Source organism: Aptenodytes patagonicus, chromosome Z, assembly GCF_965638725.1.
Source record: "Aptenodytes patagonicus chromosome Z, bAptPat1.pri.cur, whole genome shotgun sequence".
In the NCBI taxonomy this organism is placed as follows: domain Eukaryota; kingdom Metazoa; phylum Chordata; class Aves; order Sphenisciformes; family Spheniscidae; genus Aptenodytes; species Aptenodytes patagonicus.
The window spans coordinates 36,829,860-36,857,305 of NC_134982.1; the positions used below are offsets into that span (position 1 = coordinate 36,829,860).

A 27,446-nucleotide genomic window follows, 5' to 3' on the forward strand; every position below is an offset into this window, starting at 1 on the left:
AGCTGGCCGGGGGGGCCGCTGCTCGGGGACTGGCTGGGCATCAGCCGGCGGGTGGTGAGCAATTGCATTGTGCATCACTTGCTTTGTATATTCTTTTATCATTATTACTATTTTATTTTATTTCAGTTATTAAACTGTTCTTACCTCAACCCATGAGTTTTCTCACGTTTACTCTTCCCATTCTCTCCCCCATTCCACGGGGGTGGGGCGCGGGGAGTGAGCGAGCGGCTGCGTGGTGCTCAGTTGCCGACTGAAGTTAAACCACGACACATTCCCAAGTGCTCTAACAAAAGAGTATTCTGCAATTGTCCACTGTCGCATTCTTTGTATACGCCCTAAAAAATGGCTCCTGGAGCAACTGGAGTGCATCATTAATCCCATGTGGCTAGGAAGAAAGGTGGAGGCCAAGAGATACATTTTTTTAAAGTGATGGCATGAGCGCTGCTAGTAAAGTAAATTGTAATCTATCTCAGGAACCTTGTTCAAAACACCCTAATGCTATAAAAGAGACGATTGGCAAGCATTAAGTTTTCACTTTAAGAGGAGAAAATGCAATTTTTCAATAAAGCACGATGAAAGACTTTGTACCGCTGTAAAACCACGGACACGGTGCATTTTTAATGACTTGAGGGGTTTTTTTAGGATTTTTTAACGAACGGTGCCAGGCACTCCCCGGCATCGCAGGAGGAGCTCTGCAGCTGCCCTCCCCGCCCGTGACCGCCCCTCTGCCCGGCAAGGCGCCCCGCGGGCTCGGAGGCCCGGCACCCGCTCGCAGCGTCCCTCCCTTCCCCCCCGCAGACGCCGGCCGCTCAGGCCGCAGCGTCTCCGGGGGCGGCAGCCTTCCCGTCACTCTTCCCCCTCCGATCACCCAGCAGGCACCGGCAGCGCTCCAGCAAGCGGCGGGTGCCTGACAACGTCCTCCTCACCCTCCCTCCAGCCCGGACGCCCGCCTCCAGAGACCCGCCGCGGGAGGGCCCCGCCGCTACCCGGGCCCGCCCACAAGGCCGCGGGAGCCCGAAGCGACCGTGACGCCTTTTCGCGGCGGCCGTTAACGGTCGTCGCGGCGGACTACAGGCCCCAGCGGGCCGCGCGCGGGCCCGGCGGCCATGGCGTCGGACGAGGCGGCGGGGGCTGCGCCCGACTACGAGGCGGCGGAGCTGTACACCCGCGTCTTCCGCGTGGGCGCCCTTGGCCGCTGCTGGCGGCAGCGGCTGGGGCCGCCCGACCTCTCGCTGGCGGCGGAGGTGGCGGCCGAGGCGGACGCGGACGTAGCGGCGGAGCTGGGCTGCGCGGTGGAGACGGCGGCCGAGCTGCGGGGCGTGTGCAGGTGGCCCCGGGAGCGGTGGCGGCGGGCGGCGTGGGCGGCCCGCGGAGCCCCGCCGAGAGCCGGGGTTCCTGCCGGGGCTCCTGGCGGGGCTGCGCGGCGGTGTGCGGGCCGGGGCCCGCGAGCGCCTGCCCGCCCGACGCTGCTCAGCCTAAGGAAGGGCTGAAACCCTTGGCCTTCTCCAGGCGGGGATTTGCGGCCCCAGGCCTAGCAGGAAGCTTTCGGCCTCGCTCGGTGCTGGTGCAGGGGGGGCCGCCCCGGGCCGGGGCTAGTAGGTGCTGTCGCTCAGACGCTGCACCGGTTCGTCAAGAGAGGCGGCAGGTGCCCGGGCAAAACCACGTCTGAATAGCCTTTTCCGGGTCTGTGCCGTGTGGGTTTTTTATCTCCCGGGTAAATAAGAAGTGGAGAAGGAAGACATCGTGTTTCCAGAGGGTAACGCTCCATTGGCGGAAACTTTGTTACGGCCTTGAACTGATGAACAAACAGTTCAGCAGTTAACAAGTTGCTTAAGTAAATACGTAGCAACATATTACTCGTTAGGTAAAACTTAAGGATTCTGAACATGTACATAGTTTTAGGAGGTCCCAATTGCAAAATGAAAGGCATACCTTATATGAAGAAAAAGAGCCAGGCATCTGTGTTAACATCATTTAGATGAATTCTGGTATCTGGCAACATACATTAACGGTTGAGCTTGTCTGGGTCCTTAGCCTCTACTAACTGTTTCTGTGAGGGCTGGTGGTGAAGTCAGAGCTATGCAAGTGCTTCTTTGTGCGGGGGATAGTGCTGTTTGCCTAAGCAGGCTACATGGCACTAGGGCTGGGAAAGAAAAAATGTTCTTTATGATGTTAGTGTTAAAAACAGTTCATGTATTCTGGTGTGGCAGCAACTGTGGGAATTACTTTGTAAGCTTTCCCAGTGCAGATGTAGTCTGTGATTGCTCCTATACTGTGGCTTGTTCTCTGCAGTGACCCTGTTGCTTGAGCCTGTCTATTGCTATTTTCACTTGAATTCCAAGCAGATTTTCTATGCTTTGTTTATTTTTCCCTTCATTCATTCTGCCTTTTCTTCTGTTCTGCTTTCTTCTATCTATGACCGCTACATTTCATCTGCTGTCTGTGTTTGCTGGTGTTACAGAGCAGTGCTGTCTATTTGCTGCTGAGTGTACTGTGGAAAGTGGTGCTGTGTGGTGAAAAGGTTTGGGGAAGGAAAAAAGGTCAGGCAGTCTATGAGGGGGAGAGAACAGATCATCAGGCAGCTGCTTGTTGGCTTTGCAGGAGAATGAAGATAAACCTGCACATCTTGATGTGACCTTTCCCCTGTGCAGGCTGGAAATCCCAATCCCTAATCTCCATGTGCTTTTGCTTTTAAATTAAATAGTCCTAGCCTCTTGAGTCTCTCCTTAACATTGGCCAACCTCAAGTTGCTACCTCTGATCACTTTCACTCACCTGCTCTGAGCTGTTTATATTTCTCCCTTGAGAAGAGATGAAAACACTGGACTATACCAAGGTCTGTTCTATGGTGTCTTGGGGTCACATTTATTATTGGCATAAATACGGTTTTCTAGGTGCTGAAGTGAACACATCCTGGATATAAACACAGATTTTTCTGACTGTGAACTACTTGTAAGGGAACTTCTGGCAAGTTAAGCAGGTTTTCTTTGGGTAGAAGAGAGATGGGAAGATGTGGATAGTCCTCCTATATCTATTTTAAAAATAGTAATAGGTTAAGAGAATCATAGACTCAGGATGAAGTTTTTCAATATCCATAGTTAAATCTTTTTTTAGACCATAGTGACATAGTGTACGTTTAAGTATTCTTGATGATTTAGAGTCTTCTGGTGAGGAGAAATGGTATAATGTTTAAATGCTGTTTAACTCTTTGTGCATCTCAGTGTGTTGTGGTTGATTTTTTTTTTTCTCCTTTTTCTTATATTTTCTTCCTGGAATACATTCCTGCAAACAGAATGCAGAAAAAAAAATTCCGTCTTCACTCACTTGAATTTGACTCAATAAGAATGCTTTGTGTACTGCTCAAGCTGTATGCAGACAGTTGTTATAGAGATCACTTGGGTTTTCATCAGATTTTAAACAGGTATAAAATGGTGTCCTTGGCTAGGAGATTCCATAAGTAGTTCTCTTACATAACCAAGGTATCAGGAAGGTAAAGTTTTAAGTTTTGTTCAAATGCCTTAGCGGTCTGTGAGCAAAGAGGTTTACCTTGGGATTCATTATTGGTGTTTGAGCGATTAAAGTGCTTGAATGTTGGAGGTGCTAAGTTATGTTATTCTGTTTTGCCTTCTGAGTGATTTCTTGTGTACGTGTAGGACACGCTAAGACTCAAATCAATGTAGATTTTAGGTAGGTCAAGGGAGGTGAGGCTTACAGGTACCTTTTTCCACTTCAGCCCTAATTCACCTTCTTGTTTTGTTAGAAGGGGTAGTTGTAAACATCTCTAGAGATGTGTTACAAAGCTGCATTAAGCTAGCATTAGCGTCTTAACGTATTAGTATTTGGCGTCTTGTAGTATTAGTGTCGCAAAGGTGATGAAAGTACTGCCCTTAAAATACATGCAATATAAAGAGTAATATAAACACTGTATCTGCTTACTACGAAAATATCGGGCAAAATACTAAACCATCTTGTAATTTCAAAAACTGAGAAAGCTCGTTGTGCTGCCAGAGTATTCTGAGAAAAGTAAAGTCACGGTGATTAAAGGCTTCACTGATAGTCTATTTCCATGTCCAAGTTTCCACAGACTTGCCTTTGGTCTTTTTATTTCTAGACGCCTTAAAATATCTTTCTCGGGGACATAAATTTCATATAACACTTTGCATGCTTTTTTCAAGTGAGATCTTCAACTATAGTTCCTCATCACTCTCCTACAGTTCACTTCAGTGTCCGTTAAACAGTATGGCCAGTGTTTTCCCTTCTACCATAACTGACTGCATTTGTCTTGCATGCAGGGAATATTCTGTTTGGGGACACAGTGGAATCCCATGCTTGTGGCTGTCAGGAGTGAGGTGTGCCTGGTGCAAACTTTGTATTGCCTGCACTTTCGTCTGTTAGGTGTATGACACTGACTACTTAGCCTTAATTTCTGGAGGGATTAGCATATACTTTCCATTTGTAAAGCCTAGTTTTCTCAGGACCATGGACCAAATATTAGTGATGTGTTCCACTGCTGCAGTGGAGTTACCTGGGAGGAGCTCCAGTGTGGCCTGTGAAAAAGGCCATACGGCAAAGCCTTTTAAGGCTTCAGTGCATGTGATACAATGACATAGGTAATGAATTATAAGACTGATTCAAAATACTGAAAGAGGTGCTATACGTGTAACATTCATTTAGAAATTGAGGGTTTCTGACTTTCCAGGAGTGAGAAATGGCAGTATCTGGGCTCACGAGGTCCACGGATCTTGTCAGGGATTCAGTGGCAGTTTCTCTTTGTACTAGCTACCTTTCTGTCCTTAGAAGGAAAAAGAGGAAGCAGCTTACGTGCCAACTATTTTACACTGTGTCTGCTTGTAGCTGCTTTCTGGGGAATGTTAGGGTTTTTTCGTGCAGCAGGCGATTAGTGGGCATGGTGTGGATACTGCAGCCAGAGATCCCTGGCCTAGAGCCGTGGGAGGGAAGGAAAGTACAAGTACTGTTGGTGAGTTCTGACATCATATGTATGCATAGAAGGGAAACAGGAAACTGTCACCTTTGATGCAGGTGAAACTTCACAATGGTAGGTAATACATGTTTTCAGATCCTTCAGATAACCTATGTGGTGTGTAAAGACCAAAATACACAGTTATTTCTTCAAAATGGCAGGTCTTCAAGTGACTTGGGGCTTTTTGGTGAATGGGGTCACCGATCCATGTGCAGGAAGACATAGATAAATAGCCTGGTCATGCTGGTGAGATGTTGATTCCATGGAAGGGTCAGTTGTGAGTTGCTTTACCTGTCAGGGGCTATATATTACTTCATTAGGTGGGCTATTCATAACACTAATCCATGCTGAATGGAGAACAGCCCCATCTAAAAGGCTAATGCTTGCTCTGTATTCTCCAAAGTGCTGTTCTCCTCCTTTATGTTAAATTACTATTCCTCAGCAGTGGTTCAGTCTGCACTTGATACAGGACTCACTCAGTTGTCTCTGCCTCCACTTCCTCAAGTGGGAATCTAAGGATAAGGTTGATTCTGTTTCCAAGAGGCTGTAACTAATTGCTGCATACTTTCTTTTAAAATGGTGCTTCTGGAGGAATCCCCTTTTCTCAAAAAGAATGATTTTCTGTTTGGGATGAAATCTGTAAGACAGGAAGGTTAAAACTCTGCTGGATGGTAAGAAACTAACTAAACAATAGTAATTTCAAATTATTTTCAATACAGAGTGACTTCATTGGGTCATCAGAACTAGGCCATCTACCCACAGCCAAAATTTTGTATCTGACTTTTGCTTGTTGTCAGCTGATACCAGTAGATTCCAGAGTTCTATTTCTCAATTACTGTATATTCCTATGCAGTTCCACTCTGAAGGCTTATTCGTTGCTGCAGTGATAGTATTACCTAGCTTAGTATTGTTGACATAGGGAACGTTATAAGATTATGGGGAACATTATAAGGTTATAATGAAAAAGAATATAATCAAATCATAAATTATATCAAAAATAAATGGTACACTCCAAAAATTTTTCCTGGACTTCACCAATGGTTTGTTTGTCCCATAAAGAGATGGGTTTGCATAAGAGTTTGCTGGAATTCAAACTGCACATGAGCTTAGGAAGCCCTGCCTTTATATAGTCTGCAAACAGTAGACAAAAGTGATCAAGTCTGATTGAAAGTGGGTGATACTTCTCTGTTTTAAATAATATTTTCTCAGGCTACTTTTAAGTTGGATAAAAATTCTGTTGTGATTAATACAAAATTACTACTGTCTTGAGTCAGCATTATTCTATATGTTTCTAAAAAGGTAATTGATACTATTAGAGTGTCTAATCTGAAGCTTTCAGGTGGATTGTTTGGTCTGTTTGTGGAATAGCATTGGGGAACCTTATGTTATAAAACTGTGGCAGGGGAGCACATATGGTATCCTACAGGATTCATTTTTTGTGGCATGTTTATGAGAAATTCCATCCTCATTTCTGTTAGGAAAACCTAACGTTTGTATGATCAGTTTAAATCGTTGCTGCAGCCAAAACCGGTTCCACTTTTCCTTCCCACATCCTGCAGTGATTTGCACTACAGCAAAAAGCTACGGTTAGCTATGCTTTGGATTCTGTGCAAACACAAGGAAAGTGAGGGTGAAAAGTGTCTTAGGATGGAAAGAAGGATACAGGAAAGACTGGACCTGTCATTTCTGGCAGAAGTGTTGTCTTATTCCCACTGGAAAAAATGTGGCATAAATTAATGCCTTAATATAGCAATGACAGCTCTGTAAATGTGGTGGCTTGCCCATGTTTTTACCTGAGGGGGGTGTTAGCTTTACCATACAGGTTGAGGTTGATGATTCCTTTTGGTTGAATCTATTTTGCCATATATCATCAGAAAATCAGAGTAGGTGGATGAGATTTGAAAAGGTCAAGTGGCATTTTTAGTTTATAAAAAGTATTGGACACGTATTTTGAACAGGGCTTGTTAAACCTCTCTAGGCACCTATGCTCCATTAGGCAGAATGCAAAATAAAGACAAAATTTACCCAATCTCTGTGAAAGCCAGAGATAAACTCCAGAACTCTTTGTGTTTTGGTTCTTTATCTTAACAACCATACTGCCCTTTTGCCCTGATTTAGGCTGTACAAGCTATGTCTTGTTTATTCACGTTTTGCTGTCTTTGTTCCTTTTAGGAGTAGCTTAACTGATTTTCATTATAAAGTAAGTCTGAAAAAATGTATAATAGTTATTTTCTTTATTGTCCTAGCATTGATATGTTAATGTCTTCTGATAAAGAAAAGGACCCAGATGTTATTCCTGAAGACAGCAGTCTGCTTACTCTTCGGTATGTCCTTACGGTACACTCACAGTACCCTGATATGGGGTGGGGTGGAAAACAAGCACAAAAGCATGGCTGCCTGCTTGTTCCCTTTCCAGGCAATGGTGTACTTTCTAAAGCAGTGTCCAGAAATACTCTAAGGGCAGAAACACCAGCTTATGGTAGGATAATTGGTATGAGCCTTCTGCTTGAATGTTAGGAATTTTTTATTAAGATATACAGAATATGCCATCTTTCTTACTGGAAGAACTTAGGATTTCTGGACTTAGGTACTTCTGAACTAGCGCATAAATTTGGAGCGTGCAGGGGGCTTCTCATAATCATGTGCGGGAGGTTTCCCCAAAGCCTTGTGAAATAAATCTGAAGCTCTTACCTCTAGTTACCCAGAGTCACATTGTAACAGCCAAAGTGTAAGTACTGAAGTTGTAGCCAGATACCTCTTTATCTGAACCCACTCTTTATAGAATTCCTTGATACTACTGGTGCATTTCAGAGGTTGAGCAATATATGTTAAGTTTCTATCAGTTAGTGAACTTTGAACTCATACTTGGCCAGTTCAGGCCTTTGCTGTACTTGAATTTCAGTTTGCATAGTACTAATGTAAAGAAATGTGTTAAGGTTGTGATCAGTGTTAAGTTTGATTGTCACTGAAAACCTTCAGGATGCTCTGGAGGCTAAATAGACTTGTCCTGGAATTTAAAAAGGATTTGGTGTTCATGCAGTGGTTAAATACATGTATTTTAGTAGATACTCTGTGTATGATACTCTTTCTTCTACAAATGGTACTGAAGTTTTTTTAGAAAAGTATCTATGTCATGGGGTTGAGAATATTTATGGTTTTTTTCTTTTTTTTTTTGCTTGAACATGAATTGAATTTCTCTAAAGTGGGAGGGATAGTTGAAACAGCTTCCTCAAAGGTAACAAAGTGTTCTTTCTAGGAGAGCCTCTTCAGACATTTTGTTGTTTTTTCTCGTAAGTGTAAAACTGCCCACAAACAACCTATAATTTGCACGTAAGGGGAAAGAAAAACACAAGCTGAAATCCACAAGCTGGCCTGTGTACTACCAGGTTTTATGGGAGTCAGGAGACAAGAGTATTGTAAGTTAGTCTGTCATACTAAGCCACAAATCCTGCTCTTGGAAAGCTGCACTGTAGTAGCTTGTGTCGTTTAAAAATATATCTAGAGATTCTGCATGGAAGTTGTTGAATGAAATTTTATCCTGTGTTCCTGCCCCTCAGAATTAGAAAGAAGGCTTTAGAGAAGAGAGAAGAAACAATTATTGTGGATCGGGCTTGCAGACAAGAAACTCTTGCTTATGAGATGGTAAGTTCCCTGTCATCTTGTAGGATCTCAAGACAGTTCAGCACAGCCAAAATCCAGCTTCTGGCTGCTTTTTTTTTTTCCATCGCTATGGATCTCTGTATACTGTAAGTATTTGCAAATGTGAGTTTGCAGGTAATGATTAAGATTAAAGACATTTTATAGAAAGATAGGACAGGAACTTTGCTCTTACAGTCTGTTAGTAGGGACTGTAGTAAGGAGGAACTCCAGCTCGTTACCACTGTATGACTGCTTTTATTCGATTGCTACTAAAGCAGGGGATCAAGTGTACTGAGCATCATGTGAACTTATCGTAGAGCTAGACAAGATGCATAATGTTTTTGCTCCTGGAGTCCTGTGTTGGAATCTAAGCTTTAATGTGTAAATGATTGTGAGCTGGTTTCTGTAGGGCTGAAAGAGGAAGACAGTAGGAACATGGTGGCAGTAAGTTCCTAATTCTGAGCTTTGTAACCCAAATTTCTCAGCCATTCTGAGCTGTCAGGAAACAGGAGTGTAGTGATCAGCCCCTCAAAAGCCATCTTGGAATTCCTTTAGCTATTCTTAGTACCTCTTTTTTTAAGATTTTTTCACAACCATGAAAGTCCTAAACAGGAAAACTTAAGTTCTTAAATTTTGCAATGCCAGAGTCCATGGCTTGAATAAGCAAGCCATGAACTACTATAAAAATTAGGGATGAAGGTGTAGTGAGGAAGGAGCCTCACTTGTCACTATTAAACATTTTTTCCCCTTGAGGTTTCCTGGTCTGTCATGAGTGATCTTGTTTCAACTGTCCAGAGGCCCAGGTGCATAATGTAAAAATCATGTATCAGCTGAGATGCAACAACTGCATTGGGCTCTTAGCCTAGGGCATATCTGAGAAAATACTTGCCACAGAAATCTTCATAAAGGGTTTCAATGAGTGGTGTCTTATTTCTATTTCTGAAGAACGAGCATGTGGTCAGTTACTGCATCCTTTAAGCAAGCTGTGGTAACTGGTTTGTGTGTCAGAGCTGGTTGTGACCACGGTGTCCTAGAACAGGATGAGAGCAATAAGAAATGCGAGTTTGGAATGTGTCGCATGAAGAAGGGAGATGGAAGGGATAGAGCACAAGTATCTCTGAACTGAAGTCTCACAGCAGTACATGCTCCTGTTACTAAATCTGAAGAACACTTCGTGCTGGTGGAAGGTGTTTGTGCAGTCAGTATCTCTCTTGATTTATTGAAAAAGGAGGAAACTAACTGTCACAGAAAAGTGCCCTCCCTCATCCTCCCAGCTGGGCTATGTCTTAAACACAAAGTAGCATGGAAATGTGCAAATGCTTTCATTTCTTTTCTAAAACATAGCAGTGTGGCAAGGGCAGTGCTGGATTTTGGTTTTGGATTTTGGAGAAATTGAGACCTCCAGCTATGTCAAGCTTTCCTAATAAGAGGCAGTGTTGCACTAATTTTTATTTTCATATACTTCATCCTATGGCTAGTTTCTAGGTCGGTCTTTCTCAAGTTAAGGGTTGCAATCCTCCTTTACATGTGAAAGTATTCAAAGAGCATTTCAAAGCATTAAGTGATGAAGTTGGTAACAGCTGGGTTCCATGAGGACAGAGTGGCAGTAGGCTTTAATTCCTTTATGCAGGGCTTCTCAGTAGCCAAGGAATAGCCAGCTGTCTTGTAATTGCTGAAAGCACCTCAGCTTCTCCATAGCTGAGGAATGTAGGAAAATGCTTGAAATCAGTAATTACAGCAGTTTCTCACCTTTCCATCTTGGAGAAAGTAGGCCATTATCAATTCAGAAGGCTACACAGTCAAAAATGAGTTACGGTTGGAACAGCGTTTCTCACACTTTTATCCAGGGGCTATGATATATAAGTGGTTGCCAATATAATATATATGTGTATCTTTATTTTTCCAGGAGTCACATGCAATTGGAAAGAGGCCAGACAATCCAACAGATCTAGTTGAGGAGGGAGAACTACTTTTAACTCTGAACGTCTTCTATCCTGTCATATTTCAGAAGGTTGGTACTAAATTCTCTAGGTTGTATTCTGATGTCTCTTCCCTACTCAGGTAATATCTTGCTTTCCCAAGCAGTTAAAATCAGTGAGTCCACTGAGGGAGCGTGGTAAACCCTTCAACTGTAGTAACTTCTTAAGGCTTTTTCAGAATCTGGCTTTCATTCTGTTAGTGGTTTACAGAAGGAAATTTTTACAGTAATTACTCAGCAGTTAATTGATTTCACAGAAAGCTCAAAATCTGAAACTAAATACATGAAAATGACAGTACTCTTTCTGGATTTGGGGTAAGTGTGCTCAGACTTTCTATCTTTCCTGCACTTTCCTGTGGGGAATGTGACTTTTAAGTTTCTGAATAAAACTAATAAATGGCAGCCTTAGGAGAGGCTGAGGCAAGATGCTGTTTGAAATCTTGTACAGAGAGGTGATGGTACACTGCTTTAACGACGTCAAGCTGTCAACTGAAGAGCAGTACTGATGCTGACAAGTGATTTTTATTTGAAGCTTGTATGCTCTTTTCTTCATAGCATAAAGATCACAAACCCTATCAGACAGTCCTTGTACTGGGCAGCCAGAAGCTCACCGAGCTGAGAGATTCGATTTCCTGTGTCAGTGACCTTCAGATAGGTGGTGAGTTCAGCAGTCAGCCAGATCAAGCACCAGAGCACATCAGCAAGGTAAAACCTATTTGGAACCCTCTAGATGTGTAGGAGAGGGGGAGGCAGAGTTTTGCTTTGTTGTTTTTTCTTCAGCACTAAATTAGGCTGCATTCGTTCTGCCTGTGGGTTGCACTGCAAATAAATACTTCCTGGTGGCATTACCAAGCTGACCTGTTTTGTGTGATGTCAAGAAGAACATCATTAATGCTACTGCTGGGAAGTAGTAACACTGGCGGTGAGTTCCTGCATAGATGGATCTCTGTGGACTGACTTTACTTTGAGCTATATTCTAAGACACCAGAGGTAATAGAAAGCTAAATGTAGACCATCCTTCTTTTGAACTTACATGCTTTGGTGTTTGCAACTGGATGCTGATCAAAACTAGGAATGAAGATTATTCCCCTCTCCCACAATTGCCACATGTTCTCTGGGGATGTGCAAAAGGGGTCCATAAAGAAAAAGTACTCTAATTGAAAATACTGAAATTGCATAATTTTGATAATATATTATATCACATATATATCATATCATAGAATGGTTGAGGTTGGAAGGGACCTCTCCACGTCATCTGGTCCAACCCCCTGCTCAAGCAAGGCCACCTAGAGCTGGTTACCCAGGACCGTGTCCAGACAGCTTTTGAATATCTCCAAGGTGGGAAACTCTACAACCTCTCTGGGCAACCTGTGCCAGTGCTTAGTCACCCTCACAGTGAAAAAGTGTTTCCTGACGTTCAGGCAGAGCCTCCTCTGTTTCCATTGCCTCTGGTCCTGTCACTGGGCACCACTGAAAAGAGCCTGGCTGCGTCTTCTTTGTACCCTCCCTTCAAGTATTTATACACAAGGATAAGATCCCCCTGAGCCTGCTCTTCTCCAGGCTGAACAGTCCCAGCAATCTCAGCCTCTTCTCATAGGAGAGATGCTCCAATCCCTTCATGACGCTTGTGGGACTCTCTCCGGTACATCCATGTCTCTCTTGTACTGAGGAGCTCCGAACTGGACACAGGACTCCAGTGTGGCCTCACCAGTGCTGAAGAGAGGGAAAGGATCACCTCCTTCAACCTGCTGGCAATACTTTGGCTAATGTAGTACAGGATCCCATTTGCCTAATTTGCTCCAAGGGCACATTGCTGGCTCATGGTCAAGGTGGTGTCCACCAGGACCCCCTGGTCCTTTTCTGGCAAGCTGCTTTCCAGCTGAGGGGCTCCCAGCATATAGTGGTGCATGGGGTTGTTCCTCCCCAGGTGCAGGACCTTGCACTTCTCCTTGTTGAACTTCATGAGGTTTCTGTCAGCCCATTTCTCCAGCCTTTCAAGGTCCTTCTGGACAGCAGCCCCATCATCTGGTCTATCAGCCGCTCCTCCCAGTTTTGTGTCATCTGCACACTTGCTGAGGGTACACTCTGCCCCATCATCCAGATCATTAACGAAGATGTTGAACAGGGCTGAATCCTGTATTGACCCCTGGGGTACACTGCTAGTTACTGGCCTCTAACTAGACTTTGTTCCGCTGATTATCACCCTTGGGGCCCAGCTGTTCTGCCAATATTATATATTAATAATATAGCATATTATCAATATAATATAAATTAAATAATATGTACAATCTGAGAGAAACCAGAGGATGTTATATATTTGTATATATAATAGTGAAAAGATGGCACATTCTTGTTTAAGGAGACTGAAAGACATCCCAGATACTAGTCTTTTCATTTATGTAAAGTAAATGGAAGAGTCTTTCTACTACTATCTAGTAAAGCACTAGCTGATTAGTTCTGAGACTCTCCTTCTGGGCAGAGGAGTCATGTGAGGCTGTCATGGCCTCAACAGGATTGAGGTTTGGCTTCCTCAGCATCAGTAATTTCCCCAAAGTAAGTGCATGTCACCATGCCTAGCCTCCCAGCAGGAGCTGTTAATGAGTGGTGTGCATTCATTCCATTTGTTTGTTTTCCTCAAGCATGATTGTGAATTTACAGCTTGCATTGAAGTATAGGCTCAGTGTGTAGTAAGTCTTCACAATAAAATTTGCATGTTGCTTCAGCAGACAGGTAATCAGCCATCAGTGGGGTAGAATTTTCTTCCTTGCAGTCTAGGAAGGAAGTGGCACCATGACCTGCCAGAAGTATGTTAGCTTTTCCAAATAGAGAAAATAACTTCTGACTAATTTAAGGATCTTAGCAACTGATTTAAATCAGAATGGTGCTCTGAGAGTCTGCAGGAAAGAGGCTGTGTAAGTAAGTTAGATATTGATGCCAGCTTTTGCTTCTTTTGAAGTGCAGTTTGAGTACACAGACTGAGTGAAAGGATCAAGTTGCTGCTCTCACTGGTTAAGTAAACAAGTGTAGCTTGTCAGCTGATACAGAGAGAGTAAGAGAGACTTTTTGGATTTTATTGGCTTAAATAGGCCTAACTTTTCATTCCTGTTACTTTCGGGTTTTGTGATTTTTATTCTGTGCTTTTTCTTCATTGGGCTATGATTAATGGGATGAAATTTAACAAGTCCAAATGCCAGATTCTGCACCTGGGATGGAGTAACACTGGGCACAAGTATAAATTGGGAGAGGCGTGGCTGGAGAGCAGCCCTGCAGAAAGGGATCTGGGGGTGCTGATTGGCAGCAGGCTCAATATGAGTCAGCAGTGTGCCCTGGCAGCCAAGACGGCAAACCGCATCCCGGGGTGCATCAAACACAGTGTAACCAGCCGGTCAAAAGAGGTGATTATTCTGCTGTATTCAGCATTGTACGGCCTCACTTTAAGTACCGTGTACAGCTCTGGGCCCCACAATTTAAGAAGGATGTGAAGGTCCTCAAAGGCATCCAGAGGAGGGCAAGGAAGCTGGTGAAAGGGCTGGAAAGCATGTCCTGTGAGGAGCACCTGAGGACTCTGGGTTTGTCTAGTTTGGAGAAAAGGAGGCTGAGGGTCGACCTCATTGCTCTCCACAGCTTTCTGAGGAGGGGAAGTGGAGAGGGAGGTGCTGAGCTCTTCTCTCTGGGATCCAGCGACAGGATGCGTGGGAAAGGTTCAGAGCTGTGCCAGGGGAGGTTTAGAGTGGACATTAGGAAGCATTTCTTTACCAAGAGGGTGGTCAAACACTGCAACAGGCTTCCTAGAGAGGTGGTCGATGCCCCAAGCCTGTCAGTGTTTAAGAGGTATTTGGACAATGCCCTTAATAATCTGCTTAAACTTTTGGTCAGCCCTGAAGTGGTCAGGCAGTTGAACTAGGTGGTTGTTGTAGATCCCTTCAAACTGAAATATTCCGTTCTATTCTATTGTGTGCTTTTTGTGGTTTGCTTTGGTTTTTTTGTAAACAAACACTGTAGTCAAACCAACATCAGGGGGATGTTTAAGAGAATGGGCAATATTGAGGTATTTTATTCCACAGATATGGACACTGTTAACAAGGATCCAGGATCTTTTATGTGGTTACTACTGCTGTTGGGATTCCGTGGAGAAACGTAATAGGGCATCCCTCCTTGCAAACTGAAGGATAATGCAAAATCTGGGAGGAAGGAATGTCTGAGTCATACCTCTGGCCAGCATTAATCAGGAAAGACCTGACTCAAATTCCCAAGAAGTTTATAACAGTGACTCCCTTGGCCTTCTGTTCACTATGACAAACAGCTGTTTTCTGAAGTCTGGAGCAGCTTTAAAGGACTGGCTAACTCAGAACTTCTGTGACCCACAAAAGTTGGTAAGGAGTTGCCAGAGCATGGCAGTACTTACACTTTGTGGTTGGAGAGCCAGGGAGGTTGACAATAACAGAGCTGAAACAAATTGTCTGAATGCAAAGCACATTCCTACCGCTGTGCCTTCATGCAGGTCATCTCCAGTCATGAGTCCCATCTCTGGCCCCAGTGTCTGCATTTCCTGTCTTTTGACACCTTAGCGTTAATAGCTCAAAGAGACCTCTGGGCACAGATGAGCATTCATTCTCTTTTTAATAAAGACACATAAAGACTGGTCTGGGGATCCAGAGTGCCTAGTTGTCCACAGCTTTCCTATTTGATTCTTATTTTGTCGTCTTATGCCTCTGTACCCAGTGTGTAAAAATAATTCATGTTCACTTCTTGTCTTCCACTCTTTCTCTGCCTTTTCTTTTCCGCTGTAAGCTCTTGCAGGTCATAGGCTGCCTCCTGACAGACATGTAAAAAGTTCGTCAGGATTCTGTGACTTAATGAGCAGTGAGCAACTCCCAAGTTATAGAATTGGAGTGAGCTGGTCACCATGTTAATTACGGAAAGGAACCAAGCTCCGTGAAGTTACCTTCCCCGGTCATTATCTGTCTGACCTGCCTGCACACGCATCCTGTTGATGAATAAATACAACCTTTATTTATCCGAGAGCTGGCACACAGTGTAATTAGAGGTGTAAAAGTTGGGACCACTCCACTGTGATAAAACTGTGTTGATGTATATTGGAGAGATGCTTTATCAAAATGCTCTTAAGTCCATTAAATGAAGGATTCCTTGCAGTTTTCTATATACTTGAAGAAAATACAGGATTTAAATAGGCTTTGTGCAATACCTGAATGCCAGTGTATAATGGCAGATAAATTTTTTTACTGAAAGGTCATGAAACACTGCTTTTCTTCAAAGTGCAATTGAAAACATGGAAAAAATTGTATTCTGTAACTTACAGGTTGACTGCATGTGTATACAGTGTATCTTAGCATCACTTGTATGTGTTGTAGCTGTGCAGAGTTGCATATACAGCATATGCAGAAAGCCTCCCTGAGCAGCAGTTGGTACAGAAGTGTTCCACTCTGAAGTGGTTCGAGAGGGTTTAGTCTGTGTCCTTCAACCTCTCCTCACTTCCAGCAATGAATGCTGTGCAAGGCAGCTGACTTGTTTTCCCCAGCCTGGGATAGACTTGTGTGTTAGCTGTATTGCTTTTGCAACAAAGGTGATTTTTTTTCTTTTTTGGCTATTATTTTTCTTCGGCAAAATGTAATGAAGTACCTGAACAATGTGGTTCCCTGCTTGCTGTGGTTTTTCGACCTGAGGCATCTCCCTGCTTCAAGGTCCACTGCTGAAAGCTGTCTCCTGCTTCTTGTAACTATTTCTTAAGCCCTGTACATGTGTTGTGATCAGTTTGATAATGTACACTGCTATCTGGCCTCAGTCTTTAAGGGGTTATAGCACAAACCAAAACACCACCCTCTTATATGCCAGAAAGAACTTGGAAGAGCACAATTTAAAGGTAAAAAAGTTATTTGGATAAAAAAGCACAACCTTTCCTGGTTATCTTCTCTCTGCTCAAGTTACTTGTTTATATAAAGGCTGTTTTGACAGCAACAACAGAAGATGGAAATTATGGGAAGCAGATGTATGCCTTAATTAAACAGTTACTCCTTTCTTAGATGTTAAATGACATTTGTGTCTAAATAAAAAGTTTGTATGTTTTTTCACCTCTTAATTTTGTCTGTACATATATATTGTGTGTATCTGTTCCATTTCTTTCTCCTATTGCATAGCTGGTTTTAAGTTGCAAAACCACACACAATATTTTGTATAGAATCGTAGAATGTCTCAAGTTGGAAGGGACGCATAAGGATCATCAAGTCCAACTTCCTGCTCCTTGCAGGACTACCTGAAACTAAACCGTATGACTAAGAACTTGACCTCTGACAGGCTTGGTGCTGTGACCACTTCCCTGGGGAGCCTGTTCCAGTGACTGACCACCCTCTCAGTGAAGAACCTTTTCCCAATGTCCAGTCTGAACTTCCCCTGATGCAGCTTCATTCCATTTCCTCATGTTCTATCACTGGTCACCAGTGATCACCTATCACCAGAGAGAGGAGATCAGCACCTTCCCCTCTGCTGTGCCCCCGTTGAGGAAGTTGTAGACTGTGATGAGGTCACTCCTCAGCCTTCTCTTCCCCAAGGTGAACAAGCCAAGTGACCTCAGCTGCTCCTTGTAAGTCTTGCCCTCGAGGCCTTTCACCATCTTGGTCGCCCTCCTCTGGACACACTCTAATAGTTTGATGTCCTTATATTGAGGCACCCAAAACTGCACACAGTACTTGAGGTGGGGCCACACCAGTGCAGTGTAGAGTGGGACAATCACCTCCCTCGACCAGCTAGCTATGCTGTGCTTGATGCACCCCAGGACACGGTTGGCCCTTTTGGCTGCCAGGGCACACTGTTGACTCATATTCAACTTGCCACCAACCCAAACCCCCAGATCTCTTTCCATGGGGCTGCTCTCCAACCTCTTGTCCCCCAATTTGTAAAAATACAATATGTCTCTAATTTTTAGCTTTAGGAGAGAACAGCTCTGTGAATGTTGTTGTGCAAGCAGTCTGGTTAGATAAACAGAACGATACTTGATTGTGCTATTTCAACAAGATGTTTTCCTGTTGTTATTTATTTTGTTCCTTCTCAAGGAGATGCTTGCAGCTTGAGTCTGCTTTTTTATGGATGGATGTGATTTTACCTAAATAGTTCTGTAGTCCCGCTGCAGAATTTATTACATGTGTAAGGGAGGCTCATGGGTTAGCTCAATTTCTTGAGATGTTTTGGAATCTGATGACTCTTGCACTGCTGGTATGAGTGCCATAAATTGTTAATTATCTTTGATAGAGAAGACTGGTACAAATGGCCTTCTGCATGTGACAAACTTCATAATTAAGGGGGATTTTTGAAGGCTGTTAGATTTTCTTCTGAGCCCCCAGAAGTGAGGTGGTTGGACCTTCCAAAATTGCATGTCTGTCTTGTTTATATAGATGTGACCAGGAACTGCTCCCATGTGGCTGGGGTGTGTGCACACGCGCACGTGCAGGGGACAGAACTGCAATGATTCTCTCATTCCAGCAAAAAGTATTTTGTGGGGTGGTCTGTCCTGATCAGGTGTACTGGGTCTGGCTGGGATGGAATTAACTTCCCTTATAGCAGCCTATGTAATGCGGTGCTTTGCATTTTTGGCTAAGCAGGGTTGATAACACACCAGTGTTTTGGCTATTGCTGAGCAGTGCTTGCACAGCCTCAAGGCTGTCTCTCCAGGTCCCTTCAAGGCCAGTGGGCTAGGGGTGGGCAAGAGACTGGGAGGGGGTGTAGCTGGGACAGCTGACCCCAACTGACCAAAGGGATATTCCATGCCATATGTCGTTGTGCTCAGCAGTTAAGAGCTGGAGGTAAGGAGGAGCGGGGGCCATTCATGGTTAAGGCATTTGTCTTCCAAAGCAACCACTATGCATGCTGAAGCCGTGCTTCCCAGTTGGTGGTTGGACATGGCCTGCTGATGGGACGTAGAGAATAAATCTCCTCTTTTTGCTTTGCTTCTGTGTGTGGCCTTTGCTTTTCTCATTAAACTGCCTTTATCTCAACCCACGAGCTTGCCCCTCTTACTTTCTTTCCCCTGTCCTGTTGAGGAGGGGGAGTTAGAGAGCATCTGGGTGGAGGGTCTGGCAGCCAGCCAAGGTCAACCCACTACATCTTGCTAATTTTTTTAAATATTATTAGTCTTTTTTTAAGTCAGTGTTGTGCAGTTACTTAATTTGTGCAATTTGTGCAGTGATGCTTGTGTTCTTGTTCTGTGTTTTTGTAGAAATCTGTAACTGCTATGATGGGGATAGTAATAAGAGAAGACCACTAAAATAACCTGTAGTGGCTTGAGATAATACCAGCAGAGCAACTGCATAGCTGGCAATCATATAAGTCTTATTGTCACATCAGCATCTAAAACCAGTGCACAGCTTTTCTTAGAAACCTGTAGAATGAGGTCTTAATATAATTTACATACCTAAAGTCTTGGTTTTTGACATGTTCTTGTTTAAGGTGTTTAATCTCTGATAACACTAGTGCAGACTTATTTCTCTTTCTTTCTTTCTCTCTCTCTCAGGATCTCTACAAATCTGCTTTCTTTTATTTTGAAGGCATCTTTTATAATGATAAAAGATACCCAGAGTGCAGAGATCTGAGCAGGTACAGTATTTGTAGACGTTCACTAAGGAAAACCTTACGGGACAGAAAATTTATGTCATTTTGTTTATGATTTGTGGTGTTTTTAAGACTGGAACGTCCAGTGTGTGAAGCTAGAATGGACTTTTCTTACTATCTTTTCAAGTTGAATTGATTTTTACATAGAAGTTTAACTTTACTTGCTCTACTTACTCCTTCCACTCACTTCCCTTGTGTAAAGGGGATGAATGCATTTTTTCCCCTGCAAATCCTGTTTTGCTCTGTTGGGATGGGATTCCTGTGGAAGGTGCCAGGTGCTGGTCTGTACTGGCTTTTTAAGTGCCCTCGCTAGCTGCGATGACCACCAAAATATTTGCCTGTGAGGTAGAAGATGGGTCAGAAAGACAACAAGCTCAGCTGTATGGAAGATGGTTGTTCTGCTCAGTCTTGGAAATATGCTGAATGCCTTCATGGTACAGTCAACAAGGGGACTGTGTGACTCTTGGGAAAAGAAATCTGAGATGGCATTGTCAAAAGTCTCAGATGTCTCTGGAACTATAGCTCACACTGGTTGAGCATAAGTCATATCCATTTAAACTATACATAGTAGTTTATTTTAAGGAAGTATGGGCTTGCTGACACACTAGCGAGATTTAGGAGATGAAGATGTTAAAATGGATGCTATGGAAGAGCTGTGAGTTTGGACTCTGTTCTTGTTATGCTAGACTTGGTGTGTGACTTCAGAGAAATTAATTATTTTGCTCCTTCTCTTTCTGTCCATGAGCAACAATGATCTTCATGGAAGGGCTTGTGATAACGTACCCGGCTTGTAGAAGTGAAATGCCTTGTATGTGGGAGTGTGCTGAAAAACCAAGAAATAATCGCAACATTGGCCAGTGCCCTTCCAGTGCTAAATTTTGGAAATGTAACAGTGCAGTTGTCAGCTTTGTGTTTCTCCTTGGCAAAAACAGAAAAAGCTTTTTAATACTTTAAAACAAAGTTATTGACCAAGGGAGCAAAAATGACCTGCTGGTAACTTGAATTATTGGAATGCTTGAGAAGTGTCATGCTGCAAACAACCTGAGCTGGATGGGTGCCATCAGGAGCATACATGCTGACTAGAACTCCTTGGGAAGCTGCCTGGTGGGGATTTAAAGGCAGGTGTTCCACAAGAACAGCGCACAGTTCTGTGGGGTTGTGGTACTGCTGTGAAATTACCTTAAATTATTACAAAGTGTTGTGAGCTATTTTGATTCTCATCTTTTTAACTGTGTCCCAGTGAAGAGTTTTGCATGTCCCCCAAGGCCTTCCTTTTCTGTGCATTCACAGTTCATAGCATTGCTATGCTGTTGACCTTTCTGTTTTCAGAACAATCATTGAGTGGTCAGAATCTCATGACAGAGGCTATGGAAATCTTCAGTCTGTTAAAATGGAGGACTACACATTTAATGATTTGTCCCTCAAAATTGGCTTTCCATACCTTTTCTGCCACCAAGGGAACTGTGAGCACATCATTATCATCACAGATATAAGGTAAGTTACTGCTCTTTGGGAGTTCTTGGGCAGTTGAAAGCAAGCCTTCTGTGGACAAACTTCAGACATTAAATGCTGAGTATTTGTTAGACTAACTTTAAGATTATTCTGCTGCCTTCTGCAGGGCTTATTTAAGATTTTATTCCGTATACCTGTGACTACCTCTGCAAGGAAGAAAGTAATCTCCCTTGCATATTTTTTTTTATCAATAATTTGTCTGCATAAAAAGACTGCTTTCTAACGAGCATGGCATGACTGTGGTATGGGAGGAATAGCACCCACAGTGAAAAGCCCTTTCTATGCAGAGCCAATGTGTGGCAGATTTACATACTGGTTCTGGAGCACCAGGGAGCAGAATGCTGTTAATGGCTCTGGCTGAAGTCAACTGGACTCGTTAGCGTAGACTTGGTGCTAAGGGGCAGGAACTGAAAAGGGAACAGAGGAGTGGAAATAGCGGGCTGAGGTGGATAGGCAAGGGAGAGAAGGAGGTGGTGATAGTGGCTGTGAGGTGAGAACCACATCAACAGTGGAACTATTGTGTATACTCTGCTCAGTACTTAATGGGTAGAGAGAGCACTCCTCTGATTGTCTGATTTCAGTTCCCAGAAGCCTGATGTACCTAAGCATTGTTAATAAATGGTGCCTCCCAAGAGGCACCCAAAGAAGGGCATAGATGTTGCAAGTAGATGTTCTCAGGATTATGAGCCTCTAAACATTCACCTGGTGATGTCTTTGCCTGTTAGTCTATGTAGGAGATAAAAGCTTTGAAAAGGCCATCTAAAGTAGATGGTCTGAAGACTGCTGAGTTACTACACAAACTGAATTTACTCCTGACCATAAAATCCACGGATGGTGCAACTAGCAGCCTATCTCCAAGTCTTCATCTATGTTAACAAATGCTAAGCAGAAGTCTAGTCATAGTTTACGCAGGATTTGCTTTATCTTCAATGTGCATGCTTATGTTCCAATAAATTCCAATGTGAGTCTTTATTGTATTTAATGTATTTATTTATTTCCCTCGAGGCTCATTCATCATGATGACTGCCTGGACAGGAACCTCTATCCCTTACTAATCAAGAAACACTGGTTATGTACCAGAAAATGCTTTGTGTGCAAAATGTATACAGCCAGGTACGCTACATTCTCAATCCTTTTAAGTTGTCTTCTTAAAGAAGTCTTTCTAGGTGCTGCTACTAACTTAAAAAAAAAAAATCAAAGCTCTGTATGTATTTGATAAGGTGTGTGAATAATCTTCATGCAAGTATTCTGAGATCTTACTCTTCAGGCAGTTGTCCTCTCCCTGTCCAGCAAAAGGCCTCCTGCAGGTAGTGTTCATTTGAAGATGATGATTCAGAATGATCAAAAGAACTGAAATGATGAAGAGGTTAATTATTTGGCTCAGGTTCTTTTGCATACATAGAGCTCAGCTCTTTGTCAATTACTTTTGAAAATCTTATTTTTTGGGGAAAATGCTGCGTTTTTCCCTTATGACAAGACATGTGATTCAAATTCATTTGCCAGAAGTCGTACAGAGCTTTCATTAAATCGAGCATCTCAGTAGAGGAAAGTATGGATCTGTCCAACTTTAATATAGTGAAATGTAGAGATTTTTAAAAGACATGTAGCTTTCCCCACAGGTAAACTCCTAACCTCTACCTGAAAACTCTGTGCTGTACAGCTGTACTTGAAGGAACTTCTTGTGATGCACAGATTTTCTGCAGTTAAGAGATCAGAATGTGAATTCAGTGCTCTTTATACACTTTAGTGCTGTTTACTTAGACATGAGAAAGCCTTTCAATAGACACAGTAGAAAGTCCTCTAAAGGAGTTCTACAGGCTAGGCTAGGCTTCCTGATTTTATAGGTCTGAATGATTTATTTATAAAATCACCCACTGCCTTTCCCCCCCCCCCCCCCAGGGCAGCTTACACTCTCAGCCTCAGTTTGACACAGCAGCTGTGTCCTTGTTATCTTGCTTGTTTGGCCTTAGACTTCCCTGGAATCAGGCAAAGAGCCAATTCCCCTCGTGATGGCAGCCCATCCTAGTGTTCCTAGCAGAGCCCTTAGGATGCCTTCACAAGTGGCTATAATCTGTGAGGCATTGGGCCATAAGGGGAGGTGGAGCCAAAGGGTCAATGTAGGGGAAAGGTGGGATGGCGAGGACATTACCAGAGATGATGTAAATGCATTAAATTAAAACCAGGATTAAGCACTAAGCTTAAGTGGGGAGATGGTAAACCATGGATAGCAGAGCTGCTTTGGCTGGCTGTCCTGCATGTTCTAATCTGTGCAGATAGCATCTTTAATCACTAGAGGCCTTGAGCTGTCACGGCCTCTGAGTGCTACCATAAATTAATTGCTTGGTGACACAGCAGGCCCTCCTTGTGCTGGCAGCTGTGTTCATGTTAACTTCAGTGCTTGCTGAAGTGTGTAGCAATCCTCTCCTTGTCTTGTCTGCATCATCCAGGCCCTTCTTTTAGTCTTGTAAATTGATTTGGTTATTACTCGGAGTAGTTTGGGTCAGTCATGTGTCTGCTCTGTATCACAGTTTCTTACCTTAAGGGAAAACATTTATCTTTTATGACTTAAATGGCCAGGCCATAGGGTGGACAGAAGATTCCTGTTATTTTTTTTTTTTTTTTTTTTTTTTTTATTATGCACTGTACCAGCTACACAGGTTTGAGGAGTTCCTCAGGAAGTGCTGCTGTAGCAGTGTAAGATAGCAGCTGGGATTGACACTGGATGGGTGTGGAGTTTGGAAAAGAGCTGTATGCCTGGGGTGGGAGATATGCAGTATAGGTAGTACCTGGTCAGTATAATGTTATTACTATGTTGCTGCCATCCCCAACTCTGAGTAAAATGTTGAGGTGTTTGTCACAAATGTGTTGGACTCACATGGAAAACGCTTGTATTTTGTAACCTGCAGGTGGGTAACCAACAAAGACAGTCTGGCACCAGAGGATCCTTGTTTCTTCTGTGATGTTTGTTTTCGGATGCTCCATTACGATGTGGAAGGCAATAAACTGGGGGAGTTTCTTGCATATCCTTATGTCGATCCTGGGATTTTCAACTGAAACTGACATGAGCCAGCATGAATTCAGTGAACTACATTGGTGAATCTGTTGTTCTGGCTGTTAAAACCACCAAACAGCTTGAGTTTTGAGTGTACTGCTGGGTTTTGGGTTAGGCTTTTAATCTCCTTCCCTGAGGTGGAAGGAGCCCTTTGCGCTTGAAGTCTTTCTGGTGTACTTTTCTGAGTAAGGAAGTATGAATTTAAAAGATAACTTATCATGGAAAAATATGCTCAGACATCTACATTTTAATCAGTTACATTTTTAATACACTTTGACAACAATACAGTAGTTTGGAGACTATGGACTCTAAGAATATGGATGTTTAAAGAGAGTATACCTTGCAAGAGCAGCTGTGATTTGAGATGTTCTGTGCATCCCAGGCTCTGTTAACCTCAAAGGATGAGAACATGGTCTTCGGGCATTCTACCTTGAAAACCGTGGCAGTTGTCGCTGAACAAGGGTGGATAGCACGGAATTTGTGGGGAGGAGAATGCTTTCTGAGAGAGAAGCTCAGAGTGCTTGTTAACTTCTAAGGTCTTTCCTGCAAACAGGGAGGTGCTTGCGTCTGTGAACTACTGCTGTCCTTGTGTTCTGACTCTGAGGATTGATTCTGTGAAGAGTAAACTACATTTCACCGATTACTGAATTGTAGCCTACCTTTCAAGTGACTTTGTTAACTGTTTACAGTGCATGTAGTTTTAATGGTTCCTAAAGTTGTGTTCGTTGTGCATTTCTTCTTTTAGTATCATTCTTTTATTTTAAGTATTGTTGGTTTTTATTAAAATGTGACCAGTTTGTACTCGCTAGTCTGATGTTAAGTTGAAACGCTGCTTGCCAAAACAGAATATACTTATCTAGTGCTTTGCTTTTTAAAGTCATCTGGAATTCAGAGGATTTTAGTGGAGGACTTTGCTGTTTAGGAAAGCTAGTAGCACTAACTGCTTTTCTTTTGAAAGCTTCAGCTAGTTCTCAAAAAATGCCTAGTTCTGGTCAGTGTGAAAGACAGCTGACTCTGATAACCTGCATACAGAAATGTATTTGACAAATTGAATTCTATTCAAGTCCTGTGGCCACAGATTCTGCAAGTGCTTACTTGATTATCTTAGATGTCTTGAAACAAAAGTGTCTTAAGTGTTTGCAGGACTCCATTCATCACTCACGTATCTGACTGCTTTCCGGTGGTGTATTAGGTCTTGTGAATATAAATCTGTGCTTTTTTTAGGACAGAAAAAAGGTGATTTTTTTTTTTTTTTTTTTTGTCTTGTAAGTCAGCCAGCTGTTGGCCTGTGTGTTTTGAAAACAGAGCAGTGAACCAAGCTCTTGTAACAGCAGGAGGTGGTAGTTCTCTTATCCTTCAGGAATCTGCAGAAGAGGGAGTGCCCTGCCCGCCACAGCTGTCACCAGTTAAACTGCCAAGGCTGGACTGCTTTGTGGTGCTTTAACAGCTGCTTTAAAGATCCCCCGCAGTGCAACTCTGGTTGCAACTTCCATATTTGCCTCGGAAGTTGCTACGCTGCATCTCTGCCCAATCTCCTCCTCTTTCAGCTGGCAACGTGCACTTCCCAGTCCTCTTCAGTATTGGAACTGAGATCATGCAGACAGCTGGCATAATTTTTAAAGATATTGTTTACTTGTTTGATGGCTTCTTATGCTGAATTCTAAGGTGGCAATCAGTAGGTTTTTTGTGTGTAGGTTTTTTTTTTTCTTTCTTCAGCAGTAGGGAGAAGGGAGTGGCCAAAATGTGAATTTATTCTTTCATTAAACTAATTCTGCCTCGGTATGCTATCTTTCACCCAACCCATTTACCTTCTTGCCAGTAAAACGTTGTGGTCAAGTATATTTCAAAATTGCTGCCCTTGCAGGTTAAGAAATTTTGCTAGGGCCAGTCCCAGACTTCCAGTAAGGCAAAGAGAAGCTGGCCACAGTCTGGGTGTGGGAGTTGAGTGCATCCTGTGCTTCACTACAAAACAGAGAAGAACTTGTATTAGAAGCTGCTGTTTGTGTGTTCTGGTCCTATTTCATATTGAATGTTTCAACTTAAATGACAAATCAAACAAAAAGGTCACACTGAATCATAGTTTTTAAAGACGCTGTACTTCCCAGGAGCTGTCACAAGACAGCTGTCTTGATTTAATGTGTCTTTCTGAATGAGTCCTCTGAGCGAAATCCAGCATTGCACCCAGCTGCCCATTCGTAGTTAAATTTCTATGACACCAGCTGGATATTTGTGTTTTGGCTACTTGTTAAATGCTGTTAGTGTTTCGGTGATCAAAAATTCCAAGTAGGTTTATCATTTCATGATGAAAAATGAGAAAATAATTTTTTTAATAATCCCTTGTCTGTTTGTTTGGTATTTATGTCTTTTTTTTTCCTTTTTTTTTTTTTAAAGCAAGACAATCAGCAATTTTTTCTTATAAATCCTGTGTTATAATAAACTGGATATAAGGGTATGGAACTTGGAGATGATTTGAGTTATATTTAAATGAAAATTTAAGGGCCCTGCCTCCTGACATGTTGTTGTGGTTTAACCTGGCAGGCAGCTAAACACCACACAGCTGTTCGCTCACTCCTCCCCCGCAGTGGGATGGGGAGAGAATGAGAAAAAGAAAAGTAAAATTCGTGGGTTGAGATAAAGGCAGTTTAATAGGACAGAAAGGAAGGGAAAATAGTAATAATAATAATGATGATGATAGAATATACAAAGCAAGTGATGCACGATGCAATTGCTCACCACCTGCTGACCGATGCCCAGCCAGTCCCCAAGCAGCGGGCCCCCCCCCGGCCAGCTTTCCCCAGTTTATGTACTGAGCATGACGTCACATGGTATGGAATGTCCCCCTGGCCAGTTTGGGTCAGCTGTCCTGGCTGTGCCCCCTCCCAGCTCCTTGTGCACCCCCAGCCTTCTCAGTCGGTAGAGCACGGGAAGCTGAAAAGCCCTTGACTAGTGTAAGCACGACTTAGCAACAGCTGAAACATGGGTGTGTTACCAACATTATTCTCATGCTAAATCCAAAACACAGCACTGCACCAGCTACTAGGAAGAAAATTAACTCTATCCCAGCCAAAACCAGGACACATGCAAAGACTTGTGTCTGTACTTACCGGGGGAAGCAAAAAGGCCAGAGTATTAAAAACTGTAGTTGAATCTGTTGAATCTAAAAAATATTAACCTGAATCTGTGGATGGCTTTTTGCTTTGATCTTTTTTAAATGCTTAGTGATTTGGCAGTATGAGCCTTTGTAACTTATTTCGAACTTTCAAAACGTCTTGGAGATTCTCTCCCTGATGAAAGTTTTTGCCTTGCTGGCAAGATGGTGATACAGAATGCTGTTTCTTGTGTTGAGAAAGAGGAGAGACCCCTCTGATTTTACCGTTGGTGTAAAGTTCCAAAGCAAAATGTGATTCATATAGATAGTGTCACTTTCCACTGCTAGCTGGGCAACTTGTAACATTATCACAATACCCCCCTGTGCAGTTGAATGATGAGCAACTCCACGGGGCTGCACATTATTTTAAGCTGTAGTAAACTTGACTCTGGAAGTAAGGATGCTGCTGTCAGAGCTAACTCTGCTTTAAATTTTGCGCATTAACTGTGGTTTGTTTCCTTTTTGCAAAAAGAATCAGCCTTATTCCTTGGGAGACTGAAGAAGTTTGACTGCCTAGT

At 43.0% G+C, this 27,446-nt stretch overlaps 1 protein-coding gene across 2 annotated transcripts; it reads left to right on the forward strand.

Annotated features, from left to right (window-relative positions):
* The first annotated feature begins 1,076 nt into the window (after positions 1 to 1,076).
* On the forward strand, positions 1,077 to 26,237 carry SNAPC3 (small nuclear RNA activating complex polypeptide 3). Of its 2 annotated transcripts, none has more exons than XM_076363447.1 (9): positions 1,077 to 1,327; positions 7,227 to 7,304; positions 8,538 to 8,622; positions 10,526 to 10,630; positions 11,153 to 11,302; positions 19,119 to 19,201; positions 20,546 to 20,710; positions 21,734 to 21,841; positions 23,635 to 26,237. In XM_076363447.1, the coding sequence occupies exons 1-9, from the start codon at positions 1,107 to 1,109 to the stop codon at positions 23,780 to 23,782; spliced, it is 1,143 nt and encodes a 380-aa protein (XP_076219562.1). In that variant the 5' UTR covers positions 1,077 to 1,106; the 3' UTR covers positions 23,783 to 26,237. The 2 variants fall into 2 exon arrangements, with proteins under 2 accessions (XP_076219562.1, XP_076219563.1); XM_076363448.1 differs by lacking the exon at positions 1,077 to 1,327 and adding an exon at positions 1,462 to 1,756.
* Positions 26,238 to 27,446: the final 1,209 nt, after the last annotated feature.